This window comes from Solanum stenotomum, chromosome 10, assembly GCF_019186545.1.
Source record: "Solanum stenotomum isolate F172 chromosome 10, ASM1918654v1, whole genome shotgun sequence".
Classification (NCBI taxonomy): domain Eukaryota; kingdom Viridiplantae; phylum Streptophyta; class Magnoliopsida; order Solanales; family Solanaceae; genus Solanum; species Solanum stenotomum.
In genome coordinates, this window is record NC_064291.1 from 38161701 (window position 1) to 38183805 (window position 22105).

Genomic DNA, 22105 nt, shown 5'->3' on the forward strand with positions numbered 1-22105 from the left:
TATTTATACACCATTATACACTTTTTATACATGATTACACAAAACAGATACATCATTTATGCAATGTATATATAGTGCGTAGAAGGTTGTATATGTAGCGTATAATGTGTGCGTGCGCTATATATATATTACATGGTTATACATGATGTTATATAGATTTAAAAAATGGATGGTGAAAAAATAAAGAGAGTTCTCCATTAGATTGGGGGGAGAATGTAAAGAAGTAACATTGAAAATTCAATGCAAAACATATATTAACTTGGTCCAGATATAAATAATTATAGGGCTATGCAAGGTGTAAACTGTTTATTTGAATTGTAAATTGCATAAGAATCCCAATTTGTATCCCTTTTGACACCAACAAAACAGCAGATAAAAGAAAAGCAAGAACTCTCCAAGAAAAGAAGGAACTGCTTACATACAACAATAGACGACTTGTAAGGCAACAATAGCAAAACATAATGGCTAAAATATAATGTACAACATCAAATGTTTCCAGGTTCTGTGTCATTCTGTATATCCAATTCCTTGACTTCAACAACAGGATTGTCATGGTTTAAATGCGGAGCAACCAATAAAACCTTCTGTCTCTTATCAGCAGTTGCAGCATTTGGAGAAGTCGTGCTCTCTCCTTCAGGCAGAGATGTTGACAATGCATCCATTGTGCCCCCCATTTTGGAGAAAGAAGCTCTTGCCTTCTCAGTTTCTGGCAAACTGGGAGGGGTACCTTTTTGTGATCCGTCAGTCTCAGAATATGGTGCATTGCCCAAAGTTGATAATGGGGAACCATCTGGTTCAGAGCTTTTACTCATGCCATCTTTTCCTCCACCTACAACAGAGTTAAGAATCAACACGGAGAGGACAAAAAAATTGCATCCACTACTAACGTTGACAAAAATAATGAAACTAGTTGATCACCTGTATTGGAAGCTGTGGCAGGAGATGCATTTGCACTTCCTTTTTTTATCCTTGACTGCAAGGAAAGCAGCATTCAAGCTCATCAGTTGTAGAGAAATGATCATATCTATATTGTCTTTTTTTTCCCCTTAACCTTCTTCTACATGCTCTTAATAGCCAAAGAAAAAGCATCCTGAACTAGTATGATAGGCTAAAAGAAAAATAGAATTATGTTGCATGGACTCAATAAGGATGGATGTAATACCTTGGAGTTTTCTTCACAGTACTTAATAGAAGCTGAAACACTTGTGCAGTGGCCATGCAGAAGTGTGTAGGCCCACAAAATTAGCTTCCGTGAAGTGTTCATATCAAGTATGTCAACCGCGTCTATCCCAGGTTGGATATATGTTTCTGTAGCAAATTGAGATGGCACCATATAAAGGTTTATACCTGATGGGAGCAATGCACAATATGTGTCCTTGTAGAAATTATAGCAAGACCTAAGAAGCATAGAAGCAGTTTCCAGATCTTCATCTGCAGCTCTCTTTACTATTACATTTTTTATTTTAGACAATGACGGGTTCCACTTCCTCTCAAGATCCTTCACATGATTCATGTCTTCAAAAGATGAACACCATAATTCATCCAGTTGGAGATCAATACAAAGCAGTTGTGAGTTCTCTAATCCATTAGCTGGTGAATTTGGACCTTGGACTTCACTGGAGAGTCTTGAATGCAAAGGCGTTATTAAAGCCATGCTAATTACAAGTGATCGACACCAAGCAGCAGAAACATGCTTATGAACTTTTGCGCAGTTACTACTCGACAGCTTTGGGTTCTTCAAACGCTTGCGTATCTTCTCATTTATTCCTTCAAGTGTTTCAACTTTGATATTTTGCTCTAAAGACTGGATATATCGATAAAGATATCTGCAAGGAATGTCAGATTTGTATAAGCAAACTGCTTTAGCTGTAATCAAGCAGTGGACTTCATAGCTTTAACGGATTATAAACTGTATTCCACAAATGTTCATGGTATTATTTATTTTGTTTAAAGCCCAATCCAACGGTTGGGACTCAGATGAATAAACAATAGATACTTCTGGGATACACTGGAAAATTCATACATTCTCAAAAATGAAAAATATATGAAGTACTTGATCTGAGGACAATATCTTCATAGTTCATGTACTTGTATGAGAATATTGAGCAACCAGCCGACAACGCATATATAAGTGCTAATCCTATTCAGATTGTTATCAAATTACACCTATTTCTTGCAGTTCCTATTTGTGCACCAACACATTTATAGGAACAAAATAATACAATTTTCTTTTGCTAATCCAAATATAAGGGTATGACGATAAATATCCAAAACAAATCCTTCTATCTAGTGTGTCCTTACATCAAAACACAAATAAAACAAAATATCTCATTTACCATAGTAGAAAAGAAATTATCCTAGCAAGGGTGTGGCCTAGTGGTCAATGAAGTAGTTGAGAACCATGAGGTCTCGGGTTCAATTCTCAGCAGAGGCAAAAAACACTAGGTGATTCTTCCCATCTGTCCTATCCTTGGTGGACAGAGTTACCTAATACCTATTGTTGGTGGGGAGGTGGTGAGTATCCCATGGAATTAATCGAGGTGCGCAAAAGCTGGCCCGAACACCACGATCATCAAAAAAGAAAAGAATTTATCTTGAACATAGTTCTTAGATAAAAGAGCAATTAATTCCTTTCCTTATATCATTGTTATTTATCTCCTCTTGCAACTGGTGTAGATCAATATTGAGACTACAGAGGAGGTAGGGAAAAACTCCTTTTCTAATTACAATAGAGGCAGAAAACAAGTTTTTTTTTTTTCAATTGCAATGTGAGCAAAGTTGAAGACCACAGTAAAACATCAACTTGGTACAGCACACATAAAGTTTGGATCACTTCAAAGGACTTACCCAAATAAACAGCTCTCTGTCAACTCGGAGCTCTTTACTTCTGGCAAGCAACAAATATCAGACCACATGGTGACCTGTTCCATGAACAGAGAGAACATTTTCTCCAGATGATGCTCGCTTGAGTTGCTAGCAGCACAAGATTTATGGTCAGTCTGATGTATAGATGAAATTAATGCCTTTAAGTATCGTCCAAGGGCAACTGGTATGAGATCTTCAAGACACGAGGAGAACTGGATGAAATATATATATATATATCTATGTTAGACAAGGGAGTTTTGATTAAATAGAAATGGAGATAAACCAAATTTATAAGAGTGGGATGAGTTGATTAAATGTAGAAGTACGGGCAGAGCTCTTCATGTCGGTATCCAACAGAACAGGCAACAACGAGAGAATTGAAGAATTGAGGGTCTAATTTGAATATCATAACAATATGAAGTTTAAACTGATGATATGTAACATAGAATAAATGTTCTTCCAAGCACTTTTCATGTTTTTCCTACATTATGTTCCATGGCATTATAAATGGTAAGACAACTTTTTTTGATAAAGAGAAATGGTAAGACAACCCTCTTTGCAATAAACTGTAATTCCAACTTGTAGAGCTCTAAGATATGGCATGAGAAATGCTTTCCTATAAATAATAAAACTGCGCATTTTTATCACAAAATTTAGCCATTAGAAATGCTTTCTTATAAATAAAATAAAGCAGTGAATTTTCAAAATCACCCTCAAAGAGGCTTATTAATAATAAATGCAACCTCAGAAAGGGTCGATGCAATAAGGAGAAGTGTACAAAGAAGAATATGTTATTTTCATTAGGCTAATCATTGATGCTGCTAGTCATTGTGAACAATGTATGCAGCCAATTCATATGGAAGTACGTACCCTCTTATCTGTCCTAAGACAGAAATAAGCCCGATCAAGGGTGCAAATGTCTCCTGTCTCCTCCAGCAGTTTTAAATAGAATAATATGTACTTGCGGATGCAAGTAATGAACTTCCGAGAACTTTCTGCCAAGTTAACTTCTAGGGCTCTCTTGTTCCCTGAGCAACCTTGGGTTCTGCGCCTGCAATGTGAAGAAAAAAAAATGATCAGCTAATGAGGCAAGAAATGTGGCTCCAATACCTGACCAAGTAATGGACCTGAAAAGAGAATTGTTAAAGAATGACAAAAGTCCCACATTGGTGATTAATGAGATGGGTGGACTCCTTAAAAGGCTTGGGCAATCCTCCTCCCTTTGAGCTAGCTTTTGGGGTGTGAGTTAGGCCTAAGACCTAATTTAACACACCAATGTGGGACATGGTTCAATGATGGAGCCAGGTTAGAGATGGGTGTTCATCTTGGCGGATGTGGTTCTAGCCACAACCTTTTTGACAGTAATGAAGATTTTTGTTGGAGAAATTATTTCATAGGAATTCTCTGTGTCGAGACGTAGATTCGATGGAGGAGATTATGGAGAAGAGATGTAAGATCCTAAAGATTATGTGAAGAAGGTGGACAAATTTATTTTGTCAGATATTCAGGCCAAGGGAGAGATTTGTTGGGTTTTATTTGCCTTGATTTTTTACCATAAATAAGTTTTCCTTTTAGGAAAATGTTTTAATATTTGACTAGTCATTTTCTTGTAGGAAAGGTTTTAGGACTTTATAAATATAGGTTTGTTCCTTCTAATTTAATTAACATTCACAATGTAGTCCTAAGGTTTTGAGAGTTCCAGATATAGGGGAGAATTTTGTGTACCTCCTTGTATTCCGAGTGAATTGGTTGAGGTTGTTTCTCTCTATATTTTGTACTTTCATATTTATAGTGGATTGCTCATCTCCTTTGTGGACATAGGTCGATTGACCGAACCACGTTAAATCTGTCTCTTTTGGTGTATTTCTCGTTTGTCTTCTTACTCATGGTCTTTCGAGGTTTGCTTTGCTAGCTTCCGCATTACACCTGCTTATTTTCGGTCCTAACAATGGTATCAGAGCAGGGCCCGTCTCACCCGATGTTGGGGACCCCAAAATTAAAATTGCCCACGCACCAGATGCTAAGCACTGGGCGTGAGGTGGGGTGTTAAAGAATGACAAAAGTCCCACATCGGTGGTTAATGAGATGGGTGGACTCCTTATAAGGCTTGGGCAATCCTCCTCCCTTTGAGCTAGATTTTGGAGTGTGAGTTAGGCCTAAGACCTAATTTAACAAGAATTATCTAGGAACATGACTATAATTGACTTTGCCCCTCATTGTTACCAAGTTCACCAAGTGAAAGAAATAAAACCATGTCGTCACTATATCATTTGATGGCTACAACAACCTAAAAACCTCGCATTTCCCTCACAAACATAGGCATTCATCAATCGAACTTCAGTTCCTATCAGTCTTTTTATGGACTTTCACAGTTCCCTAAGTTGTGATAGTGGCATATCTTTCTCTCCTACTTGTGAGTGATGTAACCTATTTTTGGGAGTCGCAAAAAAACTAGCTTCTGCGAATTCTTACTCACCAAGCCCAACATTTTGCAAAAATTGTGACATACATTTAAAGGGTCAAATAAATTGACTCAGTTTTAGCAAGAAAATCAACACATACAAACTCTAACACCATACGTAACTCAAAGTCTCAAGCCTAGTGTACGACGATATGAAGTGTGACCGCAGTCAATTAAACTGTAAGAGGTCTTACAAAATGGTTGCCGTTTCAAAATCTTACTAGGATGTAGTGGCATGGGCATTTTTTCCCATTATTGGATACTTACAAAAGATAACATAATGAAACAATATTTTAGTGGCATGGGATGCTTCGGATGAGAAAAATATTTCTTGAACACATCTTTGGTGGAAGCATTCTCAGAGTGAGCGGTTGAGCATGTGAAGTATCCGTTGTCTTAAAGTGTCAAATGTAGAAGATTTCCCTAAGCTTTTCCACTTTCCATTTATAGATAGTCACGGGAAGACAAGTAAATCATGCTCCTTGATGGAGGGTTGTTTCAAATAGGTTGTACAGGTCCGAGAAGAAAGGAGACCCATTTACCTACTTTTTATGGAACGGTTCCACCAAGTAGAGGATTTAGCGGTAGTTACCTAGATGTTAAGGACAGCAAAGCCTATCACAAAACTTGACAGCCATCAAAGAGAATAAGGATAACCACTTGAATCTCCAGAAGAAATGGAGAGACATTGCAGGATAGAAAGCCCAATTTTACATTTTCAGACCAACCAGGATAAGAAGAAGATGGCGGGAAAAGAAGTCAAAGCACCAATTCAAACAATTTGTATTATCCGTGTTACTACAGACTATATGACATTGATTTGTAATTCAAGGTTGTCCAAAAATGGGCCAAGCCCATTGAGCCTTATCATGGACCTTGAATTGAAAATGTACTAGTCAAACAATTTTATCACCGTGTGTGAAACCCAAAAGTAAAATTCAAACAAGAGCATGAGTTCAGGAGAAGTCCAGTAACATGGTGTGCAAGCTACTACAATCACTTTACGACCTGAGGCAGTCCTGTCGAGTGTGGTTCGACAAATTTAACACGGTTATCCAAGAATTTGGTACGACTCATGGTGAAGCTAATTATGCTGCTGTTTATCGTCCTCTGCTCCACATTTGTGTATGTATTTGATGGTCTACGTTGATGCTATAGATATCACAGGCGATGAAGATGAAATCACCCAAGATAAAGCATTAGCTTTTTTTGGTAATTTTAAACCACGAACCTTGGTCGGTTCAGGTACTTCTTATTATTGAGGTTGCTCAATCCAAATCAGCCATATTCATTATCAGAGGAAGTATGCTCTTTAAATTCTTACAGAGACAAGCATGACAAACTGTAGGCTCATTGATACTCTGTGGATCTGAATATTAACTTTCTACCTGTTAAGAAGTCCCACATCGGAAAAGGTTAGGGAAATTGGTCTCCTTAGATGGACTTTGGACAATTCTCCCATCATGAGCTAGCTTTTAAGGTTGAGTTACACTACCAAATTAAGGATACCCTATTAATGATCTTGGAAGGTATTGGAGATTGATAGGCAAGTTAAATTACCACACCATGACTCGCCTTGAAATTGTTTTCCTAATGAATGCCGTAAGTTAATACTTGGATTTCCCTTGTGATAGTTATTGGAATGCATTTATTTGTATCCTTTGATACATGGAATATATTCCAGGAAAAAAGAGTACTTCACAAATATCGATGACATGGGCATATTGATGGATATACAAATGCAAATTGAGCAGACATACGATCTATCTACGGATATAGCGTTATGGTTGGGGGCATCTAGTTTCATGGAAAAGTAAGATACAAAATGTAACTGCAAGATCAAGTGAAGAAGCAGAATATCATGCTATACAGTGGCTACATGTGAACTCATTGAATCAAGTAACTGCTAAGAGAATTGTAATTTGGAGAGGTTGGCAAGATTGAACTTGTGTGTGATAATCAGGTTGCACTTTTTTTTTTATGACAAGGGAAATCCACAGCCACTACCCTTTGGGTGCGCACAGGGTAAAACCCCCACTCCTATGCAATAGCTCGCAAACCACATAGGAGAGGTAACCCACACTAGGAGAGCCTGGTACGACGAGCTCGACCAAGAAGGCAAACCCCTTGCTTTCGCTGACAAGGGGTTTCGAACTTGAGACCTCCAACATGGAAGTCCCAAACCCAAACCACTGGGCCACCCCGAAGGGTATAAACAGGTTGCACTTTACATTGGATCAAATCCAGTGTTTCATGATAAGACGAAGCACATAAAAATTGATAGTTACTTCGTAAGAGAAAAGATAATCCCAATTCTCAAGAGATATTCTCATAAAGTCCGTGAAGTCAAATGATCAGCTTGTGATATATACATCAAGTCCCTTACCCTTCTCAAAACAGCTTACATATATAGCAAACTTAATACATATGATTTGTATGCCAGCTTGAGGAGGAGCCTTGGGACCTTGTGAATATAGTACATATCAATACGGATAAACCAAAATCAATTAGATTGATTTATTTCCTGTAATTTGCAGTTTTGTATTCTTTCCTTTCTTAGAGCATGTAGACTACATTAAACCCCCAATGGCTTAAGGGAATAATCAAACAATGCTTTTCTTAATCTTCTCTTGCTTGCTTCGTTTTCTCACAATCTGGATGATTTGCGAGAAAGGAACAATAGAAAAAGACTTGTATGAACATTCAAGGCTCACTTTCTTCCATTTTGAACTTGGTAGAAAGAAAATATCTTATTTTATAGATACATGGATGGATATTTTGGAAACTCAGTGTTGATCTTTCTAATAACCTATGTCAACATGATGACAATCTTTTTACATCGTATCTTAAAAGCTGACACTGTCTTTGTGTGATGTTGAACACCAAGACTTTGATTCAATTAAAAGACAGGCCTTCCCTAAATAAAGAGAGAACAATCTATCTACAAGGAATCAGAAAATGTTGTCATAGTGGTTCCTCGATGTTCCAAAATGTCAGGACCAAAAAAAAAAAAAAAAAGGAAATGCATACCTTCCCTTCTTAACCGTACTGTCAATCTCCCACATGTTAATTGTGAATGAAGAACGAGACGACTTAAAGCAGAAGGAAAGTTCATCCTTTGCCTTCTGTATATCCATATTCCCACCTCTTCGATATAGGCCTTGAGCAAGCATATATCTAGCCTTATGAAAATGTTTCAGGTCCCCTTCCACACAAATTTCGAGAGCAGAAAGGCAATCACTGTAAAGCATCTGCCACACCCCTTCCAAATGTGAATCCCCTTTTCCATCATTGACAGAGTACTCTCCCAGAGTTCTATCCTCAGAGCACGTCGATTCCAAAATTGATGGGCAAACCTTACTGAGGATATCCATCACAGTATCCTGAGTTGATTGATTGAAACAGTATGCAGCAACAACCTAAAATGCATCCACGCACTAATTAAGTCAATAACAGTCCTAACACATGGAAAATGACCACTTGAAAAAGGTAACTATTTCCAAGTCTGGCAAGAGAAGGGGCATTGAGCCTAAAAGTCTTCAGAAGAAACCATTAGTTTAGACATGCTAAGTCCTCCCACTCACAGATGCAATGGTCAAGTTATATTTTTAAAACTCTTTGAGCTGTGAAGAAAAAGGGAAAACAGTCCATATGCTGCTGAAATTCATGAACTTATATGGGTTGCGGATTAGAGAAGAGTATTATATAATCACAAACCTTAACTCTAAGCGGGCCATGTTTAAAATAACCGAGTGAATCTATTTTTGTTGCGCTTGCTTATATATATATTTTTTGAAATGTGGCTTTGTTGTGTATGTCTCTCAAAATTTTACATACAACTGGGATAGATTAGGTCTATCGAAAACGAATTTAATTTGCTAACTGAATTAGCTATCTTCACGACTATCAATACACACCAGTTCATATCATAGCTCGCTTACATGTGTAACCGTCTCAATAAAGGAGGAAATGGAAAAGAGTTAAAAGCAAAGCACCAACCCTTAAGGCCTCCTCATCTTGTTTCCTACATGTGCAAAGTAACTTCAACCGTGAAGCATGCATCCTATAGAATGAATCCGCAGCAGATGGATTCAAAGCAATAGCTTTCGCATAGAATGAAAATGACGTCTCATGAGAGTATCCAAGCTTCTCGGAGAGTTTTCCCAGATAAAATGCATGAGACCAATCCTCTCTGAAATTGCATGCTAGGTTACATTTTAGATGATGAAATAACCAAGGGAAATGGAGTCAACAGACAGACTTACTTGTGTGCGAAGGCCTTCTGAAAGTGTCTCAATGAGTTTTGACAGAACATCATCCATGCTGAATCTTTGGATGGCACAACATATCTTTGGTCATAGATTGGTACTACATTCTGAAGACCATCATAATATACTAATGCCAATAACTCATGTATCTCGGCCTGAAAAAAGCAGGAGCAATCACATGTAGACAGTGAGAATTAAATGAGCTAAGGCCCCCTTGACTCCAACAAAAACTTTTTTTCAATAAGGTAAGTTAATCATTATCTATATCTATCTATCTATACTACCTTAGAAGCATGAACTTCCTAACTTGAATGTTAAATTACTATAATACCTCCAATTTGAATATTAAATTACTTTACTAACTCTAACTCACTCAATTTTGTATATTTATATTTATGCACATTCATATAAACTAGTTAAATAAAAATTGAGACGACATCAATCAACATAGTCAAATGCCAAGCTAACTGAAAATTGCTAACACCTAAGAAAACATTCAAATCATTATACATGTTTGTCAAGATCACCAACCAAACAATAAAAAACAAGAAACCTAGATGCATGAAATTCGTATATATTCAGAAGATTTTTTCCAACTCTGACAGTGCATCAGTCCTTGATCACTCCAAGGTGGCAATTAGATATAACAAAAGAAAAAACTTCTTCCACAAATTATCAGAGAGAAGCAAACCTGTTGATCTGCTGTTTTCGCTAAAGCTGAGGTCATCAACAAACATCGCCTGCTCCTTCGGCGACTTGCCTCAACTCTTTCAGATAAAGCAGCATTTTTCCTCCATCCCAGAACATTTATTTGCTTGCTTCCATCATTTAGCAGCAAGTCTACCTCCTGTGTTCCCAAAAGAAGTACGAAAACAAAAGAGATTAAGTACCTACGAAGCGCAAGATATGAACTCCCACCAGTAGAAAACTGTCTTGCCTGCAACAGATAGATAGCAGAACATTCTTACCTCATCATAGATATTTGCAAGTTTCTGCCAACTCTCCAAGCGTAGGAGATTGTAAATTAAATCATATTTGATGAGTTTTGCATTTTGCTGCACAAATTCCGCCCCTTCTTTGGTCAGAACAAAGCCAGCCCATTTATCAGTTGCATTCATTTCTTCAGACTGAGCAAGAAGATAATACAAGTTGCTATAAACTTCCAGGTATGGCTCAGAACTGCAAACAACCAATGGCAAATATCTGTTTGATTCCATAGTCCAAAATACTAGTAAGTTCATTCGCCAAAGTGCTGATCCCATAACTAACATGTTTACCTTCCTTTTGATGATGCTTTCTGTTGTTCCAGGCTTATGGGGTCTGATAATAATATCTTTGTCATGGATTCCAGAAAGCCACTGGACCCTGCTTCCTCTGAGAGCTTGTCTTCACACATTTCAGGACCATCTAAGAACTTGTCTATTGCATTTCCAGCTAAAACATCATCTGGTGGTTGTGGAAAGTGCTTTCGTATAGCTCTAAGGACTCTTCGGAGTTTAATGAGCCCCGTCCTCTGAATGACGAGCCAAATTGAGAAATTTTAAAATAATATATTATACATAAACTTGGGGAATAAGGGTTTGGAGGAAGGTTTGATAAATGGGATTCAAGAAAAAGAAGACACATAGCACTTACAGAAGAAGCTTTAGCATAAGGAAGTATATACTGAAAAACATCAGCACATTGTTCCTTGGTTTGGTAATCACCCCGGCTTGTGTTCTTATGCTCACCTAAATCATCTTCATACGATGCATCAGACCTTAGATTCAATCCATACAGGCAGTAAAAGCACTGATCCAAAGCATTATCAATGGCAACTTCAAGCTCCTCTTTTGCATCTTCACTTAGCTCAGTTCCATCTTCAACCAATTGATCCTTTAAGTTTGTCGATCTACGATACGTACTGTCAGAGACATCACCAACATTCTTACTGTCCTCCACTGTAGTTTTCTCAACCTCCAGAGATTTACTGGCAGAAATAGCCTCTGCACTAATCTTCTCAATAGCATCTTTATCTGAAACGGTAGCTTCAGCTCTATCTACCTGACCTGCTTCCACATTCAGCTTCTCCAAATTTGATAAGTTCGATAACACGTTGACGTGACTTTCATGAGAAAGTTGCTCAGATTTCTGAACATTATTATCATGGGAAGACTGTTTGTCACACTGAGACATTTCAAATTCCTTGCAAGCAGAGTGAAAGTTAGACTTCAGTTTCATATCCAAGTTTAAGAGGTGCTTTATTGCAAGTTTTAGAAATGTTCCTTCTTCCTCTTCACCAGTGGCACTTGCACAGCAGACACCAAACTCAGCTAGCATGTCATGGATTGCCACGATCAACTCTATCTGGCATGACATTGTAGAAGAGATCAGCTTATTTCTAATGAAAGATTAAGATAGCAAACATTAATGCTACAGATGAAATTTGATAGTCTAAACCCTCTAAGAAAGAAAGTTGTCTCACTTGAATTTTTATAGGAACATTTGGGATCAAGTGTTGGAGTTTACAGAATGCAATAACTGCATCTACGAAGTACAAGCTTTCTCTTTGTTCCATATGATCTGAAATTCCTGAACAAGAAAATTTCTTACAAGAATATGTGTTGGCAACATTACACATAAACATTAGCAGCAACGACTGAATATCACCAATTACAGTCACTGGAACACCATTCTGCAAGAAAAAGACGTATCAAATTCTGCAACATGTGCACCAAAATTTATTTATCAAAAGCTAAGTTGCTCGGACTCTGTTGCGGGTGTCCGATAAGGATGAGGATATAGAGGTGAGATCCTCTATGATCGAAATTTCAAGATTCGTAACGGATCCATGTATTGATACGGGTGCAGGGATTCGGCTAAAAGTAATTCAAATATCTATAAATAGAGTTATAAACCTAAATTATGAGATATTATGTGGAAAACTTGAGGAGAAAATATTGATCAAAAAGGAGATAAAGGGAAAGGTAGTGACAATAGAAATTTATATATACAAGGTACTCCATTTTCTTCAATTTCACCTTAGTTTTTGTTTTGATAACAAAAATCATTGAATCTATCAGAATCTCTCTCAAATTTGGTATCCACACTCACACCCACGTCATGTCGACATGGGTGCGGCACCGAACGTGAAGAGTCCGAGAAACTTAGATCAAAAGAGCACATAGAAAAAACTATATTGGTTTCCTAAGATCATTGCTCATCAACTAAATAAACGTCATAATTTCTAGGAAAACCAAATGTTAAGTACCAGTTTACATTTTTTCTAATATCTGTCAACAAGAACATGGACCTTAATTGTCTATACGACCGAAGTTCAGGATGAGAAAGTGCTAAGCATCATAACCATAGAACTACTGTTGACTATCTAGTATGCAAAGTCAAAACTATGATAAACAGGAGAAAGTTGAACAAACAAAAATAATATGACTAATGTTGGTCAAAACCCATAAGAAAGATGCTTTATTTGAGCTTTTTTTTTCTTCTGTCTCTCTTTTTTTCTTCTTTTTTTTTTTTTTGTGTGTGGGTGGGGGAGGGTCCAAGTTGAAACAAGGAAAAGCCAATGGCATGTTCATTTTTAATACTTCCCAATAAAAAGCTCATTCTAAGAAGAATCTTTGTAGTTCAATTGGTTGGTTACTTAAACTTTCACCTTGCTGGTGAGAGTTTGGTTCACCACCTTGCAATCCTTTCCCTCATTTCCCCTTCCCTTTCCCCTATGTATGATTAAAAAAAAGGTAAAGAAAGGTTCATTCTGTGTATGTTTTGTCTAAGATTCTTTACTTGAATGCAGGGTTTTTTCCCATCAAATCATAAAGAAATTATCATTCACCTTGATATTGATAGCAATTTAGCATCTTTCATTAAAAAAAATTAAAGATCAACACATCTGCAATAAGAAAAGACTGCCAAAAAAACAATTAAGACAAAACTGACGTACAGAGTTTTCAGAAGGGTCCGTGATGCTCTTTATCCTTGAGGCACATTGAGATATTGCTTTCACTTCTTGAGCAGCCATGTTCCAGAGATCACTTGGGATTTCCTTAGACTCTGCGTCAGAGATAGATAGCATTTTTGAACCTTTCATCTGGTTAGAAAATTGATTCTCTTCCTCACTAACAGCAGTAATGAGCATCTGCAACTTCCTTTTGTGGCAATTTAAATAGACCTCAATGTCCAATGGCTCTGTCTCCTCACATCCTTTTATTAAAATATCCAAGGCAGACAGTTCTATTGAAGTTAGCCCTCTCCCTGTATGAGTGGTGACATGTGACGATTCAGCAGAGACCTCTTCTGAGGAAAAGAGAAGAGGAGCAAGTGTTTTTACACATTCAGAGTGCAGATTTTTCTCAACTAACTGATGGATACCATCCTTCATTAGAAAATCAACCTCCAGTAGATGAATCTCATGGAGAATTTTATTGACAGTCAGCCTCTTGTACAATTTTAAGTGGGATAATAAAACGAAATCACTCTTGCTTTCCTTATTTGTCAAATGCTCCACTGAAATAGAGAACTCTTCTCGAGCTCTCGCTTTGTCGCCATCTGATAGAGACAATTGCCCACTTAACCAAAAAAAGCGAACCCAAAACTCATGATTTTTATTAAGTGGATATTCACTATGACCATGACTCTGACAATGCTCCCCCATTGAAGCACTTTCTTTCCTGCCAATAACGTGGAATGGACAGTCCAAAGCAACGCATTCAATTATTTTGCACACATGATATGAAGCCTCTGACATAAAGCTAGATTTTTTTGATGTGTCAGAAGAACACAAACCAAAATCATAATATAACTCAGCAAGAAACAAATTGCACTCAGGAGTCCTCTCCTGGCCCCAAAACCTTATCACCTTCTCCAGATCCAAAAATTTAGACATGCCATCCTGATACAAAATGCCTCGCCTGGAAACTTCTTCCAGGAGCATGTGACCCAAGTGGTAAGCACCATGATTTCTTGTCGTTTTCAGGACAAATCCAACAACATCACTACATTCTGTGTCCGGTGAATTAGGAAGATCCTCAGCTTGGTCTGCAAGTCCTGCTTGATTCACAACATAGGGTCCTAGAAATTGCATTACAACTTTAGTGAGGTCCCTGTTGGTCTCAAAATCTAACTCTTCTTTGTCTGGTTTACGGCTTCTGAGCCTTTCCAGGCGGCTACTTCGCCTTTCTTGAGGGTGTTCTCCGCAAATAGTTGATTCATTTTCTCTACTAACACTACCTTTCTCAGACCTGAAATCCATGATGCAAATGCTTTCAGCAGCTGTGGAGGGTGAAATATCTTTCCTTCCTGAAGGATCCTTAAATTTTTCTGGTATGCTTGACAATTTAATGATTACACTAACATCACCAGATACGTCGTTCCCTGGTCCAAGTTCAGAACCAGATTCAATTGATGGATGTAAGATTTTCAAAATTTCACCGGCCAGAGCTGTCCAGGAAACTTCTGGAAGACAGAACTCCAAATTTTGCTTGAACTTTTTGGAAACAGGTTCCTCATCAAGGTCAACACCTGCAGCTTTTCTCTTCTCTGGGAATTTCAGCCGCATATGTTTAGGTTCTAGCTTGTCTATCCCTCTTGGGGCAAATGAAATTGGTTCAGACTCTTCAATAGTTCTTTTAATAAGCAAAGCTCGAGAATGGGATGGCCAGTTTCTTAAAATTAGTTCAGCGACTGAAAGGCAGGCAACCTCATCACCTATAGCAATAAGTACTTCTAAAAGTTTTTCCATGCAATTCCCTGCACATTAGTCCAGAAGAAGTAAAGCTGAAGTTATGGAAAGATGACCTCTGGCATAAGGTGAATATGGGGGATCTTAAAAGTCAAGTCATGTAACCGGAAAACCTTATATAAGAACTTAAACATGATATAAAATGCTCACAGTTATTCGGACTGCAGTATAATCCTTGCTCAAATGCCCAGCGGGAAATGCTCAACATTCCTATTGAGCATGCTAAAGTTCCCAGCTTATTCCAGACAACAGAATCCTTATTATCAATCTCTACAGCTTGAAGATAGCATTGCAAAGCATCTTTGTAGTATGGAGCACCTTGTTGTAGAAAAACAGTGGCAAGATTTTTCAATGCCAAAAATCTGCAGAAATGTGAATTACAATGACCCAACATCAGATATATATGTTTATAAAGTAATATTGTCAATAGAAGAGCAGATGGATTGAGAGCTGGCCCGTTATTCACCGAGTTTCAACCGTGCCACTATCCCTCGGGATTCTCAGTTATAAAAAGAAAGATATTGCCAATTATATTTGAGGCATTTAAGGGAAACTATCTTAGTTTATTAAAAGCCACAACCAACCATATAACAGCTCCTACTGCACAAATTAGGTGTGAATTTCATGCTTAAATCTTTGAGAAGTGCAAAGGCCCTACTTTGAGTATTTAGTTTATGTTGCAACTAAGAAAGAAATAAAAGTATTGCATCTTTATCAATAGATAAAGCAGGTCACAAAATTCGATATGGTACCAAAACAAGATGAGGTCCACATTTCGAGTCTCACCACCACCTATCAACAGAATATTTCCACGTGATTGGACCAAATAAATATATTGGCCCGCACATGATGAGCAGTTATAGACCTAATTTAAATAAATATAAAGGTCCCTCTCAATAGATTAACCTTTTAGATGAGGCAACATACATTTGTTCCATTTGCTTCACAAGATGTTTTGTGCCAGAGATATCTAATGCACGGACTCTTCACTTTGGATGTCGCACCTGTGTCGACACAACGTGGGTGTGGAATCCATACTGGATATGGTGAAACGATTTCGGGTACTTCGACTAAATCAAAGGAGAAATTCGAGACAGATACAAAGATTTCTAATTCGAACTACACAATAAACACTAAAGAGATGCTTGTACTAAATAATAATTACCTATTCGAACTTGCTCTCAAAAATTCAAGTATTCCTTTCCTTCCAAAGGGTCCACCATAATTTAGGCACATTTTTATAACTCTAATTATTTATATTTGAATTGTTTTTAACCAAATCCATCCACCCATATCAGTACCTAGATCCGTACCCCCGAATCTTAAAATTAAGATCATGAAGGATCCGACCTCTAGATCTTCACACATATTGACACCCGCACTCAAGTCCGAGCAACTTAGTCCAACCTCTAGTTCATATGCTTCAACTGGATTACCTTATATGAAGCTTGTCTAACACTAGACAACCTTAACAGGAAAGGACTTCTGCTAGTTAACAGATGTTACCTACGTAACAAGGATCTGGAATCTGTTAATCACTTGTTTTTGCACTATCCAGTAGCTACTTGGTGTTTGGAACATGTTTTGCGCCCTTTTTGGCCTGAGTTGGGTTATTCCAATGAGCATGAGACAAGCACATACATTTGAGCTGGAGATTATGAAAAATTGATAAGGCTATCAACAAAATCTGATGATTCCTGCTACTATCTTTTGGTGTTTGTGGACAAAAAGGAACAAGAGATGTTTTGATGGCATCTCAACTCCAAATCACTCTCTTAAAGCTAAATGCTGACTAGCATTTTTGTTGGTCAAAGTTGACCCCGGTCCTTAGTGGTGGGCATTTTCTAGACTTTGTTAGCACCCTAGTTTTAGATTAACACTTTGTATAGGAGCTGAACTGAGTTAAATACTCCTTTTTGTCATTTTGTTACTTGTAACTATGCTCCTTGTAACTTTGCATCTCCTTGATGCTTTTTAATGAAACACATTACTTCAACATAAAAAAAAAGACATAATTCTCCTACCATCCAAATTTTATGACGCTATCCATTTTCGAACATTCGAAAAATGTTTGACAATATTTTATTTATTCAATTTACTAAACTACTAAACTTTACAACTTTGACAGGATATTTTGTCTATCAAACTAGCTTTTCACCTATTACTTAAATATATTCTTCTACTAAGTGTTATCAAAAGCAAAAACCGCAAAAGAGCTCTACAATCATTTGGGGCATTAAGCGTAAAGCACAAATAAAGTGTGGGCTTAATGGAAACGGCACAAAGGGGAAAAGACTGTGTTTAGTCCAAGTAATTACAATAAAGTGAAATATCAAGTGTTTAGTGTCGCCTCTTCAAAAGAGGCTCATTCGCAAGGAAAAGTATGTCTTAGAACCTTGATGACGACACTAGAGCGCACATTAAGCAAAGCAAAGCGCTCAACACATTTTGAGCTGAGCTTCAAGGCTTAAGCGTGCTTTAAGCACACCTTTGACAACACTGTTTCTACTGTCACTAATATGATATATAAGTTGAATTTACTCACTTCCACCAGGTAAGTGGAAGGTTCAAACCTCATAAATAGTTTCTCTTTCCCTTTTCCCTTCCTCCTCCCTTATGCAACACTGATGTTTCTTTATTAGGAAAAACATATGAGTCAACTATGATATCTTAAGGGAGGAAGGGCATACATTTTTGTGAAAGTTCCATGTTTTAAAATGTGTGACCGTTTTATCTAAATGCTGAGAGAACACACTTTTTTATTGACTTAATTTTGTCTTCAACAGGCCCCTTCACATACTTCTTAAAGTGTGTGAAAAATCTTTTTTCTTTTAAATAGTTGGTAATTATGAGACTTGAACCCAAGACTTCTGGTTGTTGTGATACCATATTAAAGTGTGTAACTTTCTCATCTAATAGTTCAAAATGTTAGAAATGCAGTTTTTATTAACTTAATTTTGTCTTCAACATCCATAAAGGTGCACCAATTTTCTGAAATCAGACAATCATACTGATCCTTCTATATCATGCTCTTTTTAGATCTCTTTAAGATCTTCAATTCAATATAGTCTCACTAACAATAATGCAAAATTTAAACTACCAATGATAGCGGGAAAGGGCAACAAATGGGCTTCAGTTTTAAATGCACAGGAAAATAATATGGAAAATGCTGTAAAGCCAGCAAAAAGAGATGGTAGTCCACTTGTTATTCTAGATTATTAGAGAATTAGTAGCCAGGAACAACCAAGTAAGACAAGAAATTTACAATAAAATTAGAACCGGTAGTTTGAGTTAAAAGTTAGGCCTCAAACACACCTGAGCTGCAAAAGATGACCATCACTAGAATTACTATCCACCTATAATGAAAACACAAAAATAAGAAAGAAGGAAAATAACCATTCATAAGGATGTATCAGAAAAGAGGGTGATTCCAGGGTAACCATCAGCATGTACCTGTGAATTTGCGACCAAAGGATCCTTTAATACAACTTCCAAAAGCTCACGAGCCTTTTTATAGTCTTTAGCTTCCAACTTCAAAAGTCCCTCATGGTAAGTTTGTGACAAGTGAAATTCCTGCAAAAACCAAATTATAAATTCATTATAAAAAGACATAAATCAAAATAGCTCCGTACTTGCTCACAATAAAATTTGCAGAAAAATATCATCCAAGTGATCACAAAATTGAGAGATGCTTTATAATGCCTAACACAACTAGCTTTTTCAAATTTTAAATGCTTGATAAATGATTATAATGAATTAAACTAGCTTTTTATATCTTAATCTTGCACAATTAGGGTACTGAAACATAAGGGGTTCTTTACAATTAATTCTTAAATCAATCCCCACAACTAAGCAGACAATTAGAAACCCCATTTAATCAAGCGGAAAAGCAAGAACAAGTTTACCTGGGCTTCTTTGGTTGGGGCTAAAGGTTCCCATTGGCTTACTGACTCTGTATCGTTGATGGCTGCAATCGAAAACTGAAACACAAATTTTGACAGAAAGAATCAAACACCCAGTTGAAAATTATACAGCAAAAAGTTAATTTTTATTTGAATTTTGATAGGTTACCATTGTAGCGAACAAGTATGAGTTGAACTCTAATGGATTTTCTCCATTGAAGAATTGAGCGGGGGAACTTTGCTAACCAGACACAGAGAAATTGAATTTCAGTGTAAACTCAAAGTAAATAATTGTAGGTTAATCATATTTTGTTGATGAGTTTTTTTCTTTTTTATATAATTGGATAATTTTTAAAGAAAAAATTATTTATGAGAAATTAAATATGGATACAAGTGATTTGATATTCTATAAACTAATATGGTAAAATAAGATAATTATAACTTGAAAAAAAATGAATTTGTGAGCATGTAATAGATTTTATATTTATTGATTTCGCTCATTATTTTTTATGTGTGAAGATTTTATGCATGTTAAATGTGGATATTAACTTTAATTTTAAATGAAATTCAAAAATATTAATTTAGTTCTTGTACTTTATGCTTAAAAAAATTTATTCTTAAATAATAAAAAAAAAAATTAAAGACAATTTATCTTGTTCTTTTATTCCGCAGGATTTAATAATATTTCTTATGTTTAAGTTTTTTTCATGATTATTGCATGTTTTTTTGAAAGATTTAATTTCTTTTATCCTAGACTTTCAATGATATCTAACCATCACCAGTATTGTTATTTTATTTTATTTTGAATTTTAAGTTATTTCGACTATTTTTACATTCCATTGGTGTAAAATTTCTTTCATTTTTTGTTGTTTTATTAGATTTTTGGGTTTGTAATAATATTGCATGCACTTAATTTAGACTTCATTGGATATTCCAACCGCTGGTCTTTTTGCTTCTTCCCTCCCTATTTATGGGATTGTATTTAAAATTTTGTTATTTTTGAAATTCTTGATTATTAAAGTTTAGTACTTCACGTGTGTGTTTTCTCAATTTATTAATTTTCCATGTGTAGATCTTTGTATTTACTTGGAGGAGAAAGGAAAAGAATTTGTCATGATTCAAATTTTAGTGATTGATGCTTACACTAATTTTGGTGCGTGAATCATGTCTTACCAACTAACCAATGTTGTAATCGATTCATTTAACACATTTTAAAGCATTTAAATTTAAAGCTAGAAATGCAAGTTCTTAATATAGAAAAAATAAAAGTGCAGAATTCTAATTATTACATTCTTCAAGATTTGAAAGTCATTGTACAAGAACTCTAAATAACAATATTTAAGAGTAGCAAAATCAATTGTATAAACAACATCCCGAAAGAAATAAACATATACCCCAAGAAGATTTGAGACAAACCAGATAGGAGTAGCTCACCCTCAAATGGTCCAACCGACTGCAACAGATATTGAATTATATTAGACGATTTTGAGTCACAGTCTACACTTACAGAAAAGTGGAGAAATATTTTTTGTACGAACACTTTGTACTGGTAGGCATCTTATGTCGACTTTGATTAGTAAAAGTATATATAGAAAGCAAGTAAAACAAGTAGATCGGTACAATAACACATAATCAATTACCTCAGCAACTCAAGTAATCAATACTAGCTAGGTAAATAGCCTCATTTCTGACATATTGATGTCAAACAATCATTGGGCATATAAGTCACCAAAAACAAACATAATGATCATCATAAACTCTGCAAATATAAAGCAGTTACGCATAATCATGAAATTATATCCACATTGATTCACAATTGTATACTCTCTCTATCTCATCAATCTCATGTTGTACTATATAATGTACTCCTAATTGTCACTCATTTATGAACACATATTAAGGGACTTTAAACTTGCCTATAGGGGACCGTAGGTGTTCATGTACCGTACCAATATTGTACCTGATTCATCATCAAGGGCGGACTCACCCTTACCCAAGGGGTATCAAGCGACACTCCTTCGTCAGAAAATTATATTCTATATAGAGGTCAAATTTTGATTTAATAAATATATATACACAAGTATTGACACCTCTTGACAAAAGTTAAATGTTTGGTCTAGTGTAGGGCTGGCAAGGGGACGAGGATGGGGACGGGACGAAGGGGGACGGGACTGGACAGGGGACGCCTTGGTCGGGATTTTGGGGGGACCGGGATTGGGGGGATAAAAATTTGTCCCATCCCATCCCACTATATATACGGGATGGGACGGGGTTTGGCGGGACGGGATGGGACAGGACGTGGGATTTTTTTTTTTTTATATGTTTATTTATTTGTATTGAAATTATATGTTATTGAATAGCATTTTTAGTTTATTTAGTTTTCAATAACATTTTTAACTAATAAAAGTGCTTAAGTTTTCAAATTTCAAATTTCAAGTTTCAAATTTCAAATTTGAGAAGTTCAAATTTGTATTTTAAATATTTTAAAAGAATTTAACTTGAAATTTCAAATGTCAAATTTCAATTTTTAAATTAAGTATTTTAAATTAAAATTAAAATGCAAGACAATAGTTATATAAAAAAGACTTGAATAAAGCCTTCAAATTTATTCAATAAAATCTAATTGCAACTTAGAACTTAGAAATTACAATTTACAAATATTAGTGGAGTAACTAATCTACGCTGCCACCTTCTAGGAAGGGTTCTGTTTCAATAAGTTCTCATATGTAAAACTAATAGTTATTACAAATATTAGATGAGTAACTAATTTACGCAGCCACCTAGGAAGGGTTCTGTTTCAATTAGTTTTCGAATGTAATCTAATATTTGTATTCTCCTTTAAAATTCAATTCTAATTGTCGCATCATATCGA

At 36.2% G+C, this 22105-nt stretch overlaps 1 protein-coding gene across 1 annotated transcript; it reads right to left on the reverse strand.

Moving 5' to 3' along the window:
• Window positions 1–289: 289 nt before the first annotated feature.
• LOC125878355 (calcineurin-binding protein 1) lies at window positions 290–19473 on the reverse strand. Its single transcript, XM_049559595.1, has 19 exons — window positions 19403–19473; window positions 19237–19311; window positions 18785–18904; window positions 18647–18687; window positions 15482–15693; window positions 13535–15339; window positions 12059–12268; window positions 11230–11940; window positions 10872–11107; window positions 10563–10773; window positions 10286–10441; window positions 9592–9749; window positions 9326–9518; window positions 8357–8745; window positions 3736–3916; window positions 2848–3077; window positions 1163–1826; window positions 919–973; window positions 290–829 (listed from the first exon to the last, which is right to left on the reverse strand). Exons 1-19 carry the CDS (start codon window positions 19403–19405, stop codon window positions 486–488), a joined length of 5994 nt encoding a protein of 1997 aa, XP_049415552.1. The 5' UTR covers window positions 19406–19473; the 3' UTR covers window positions 290–485.
• Window positions 19474–22105: the final 2632 nt, after the last annotated feature.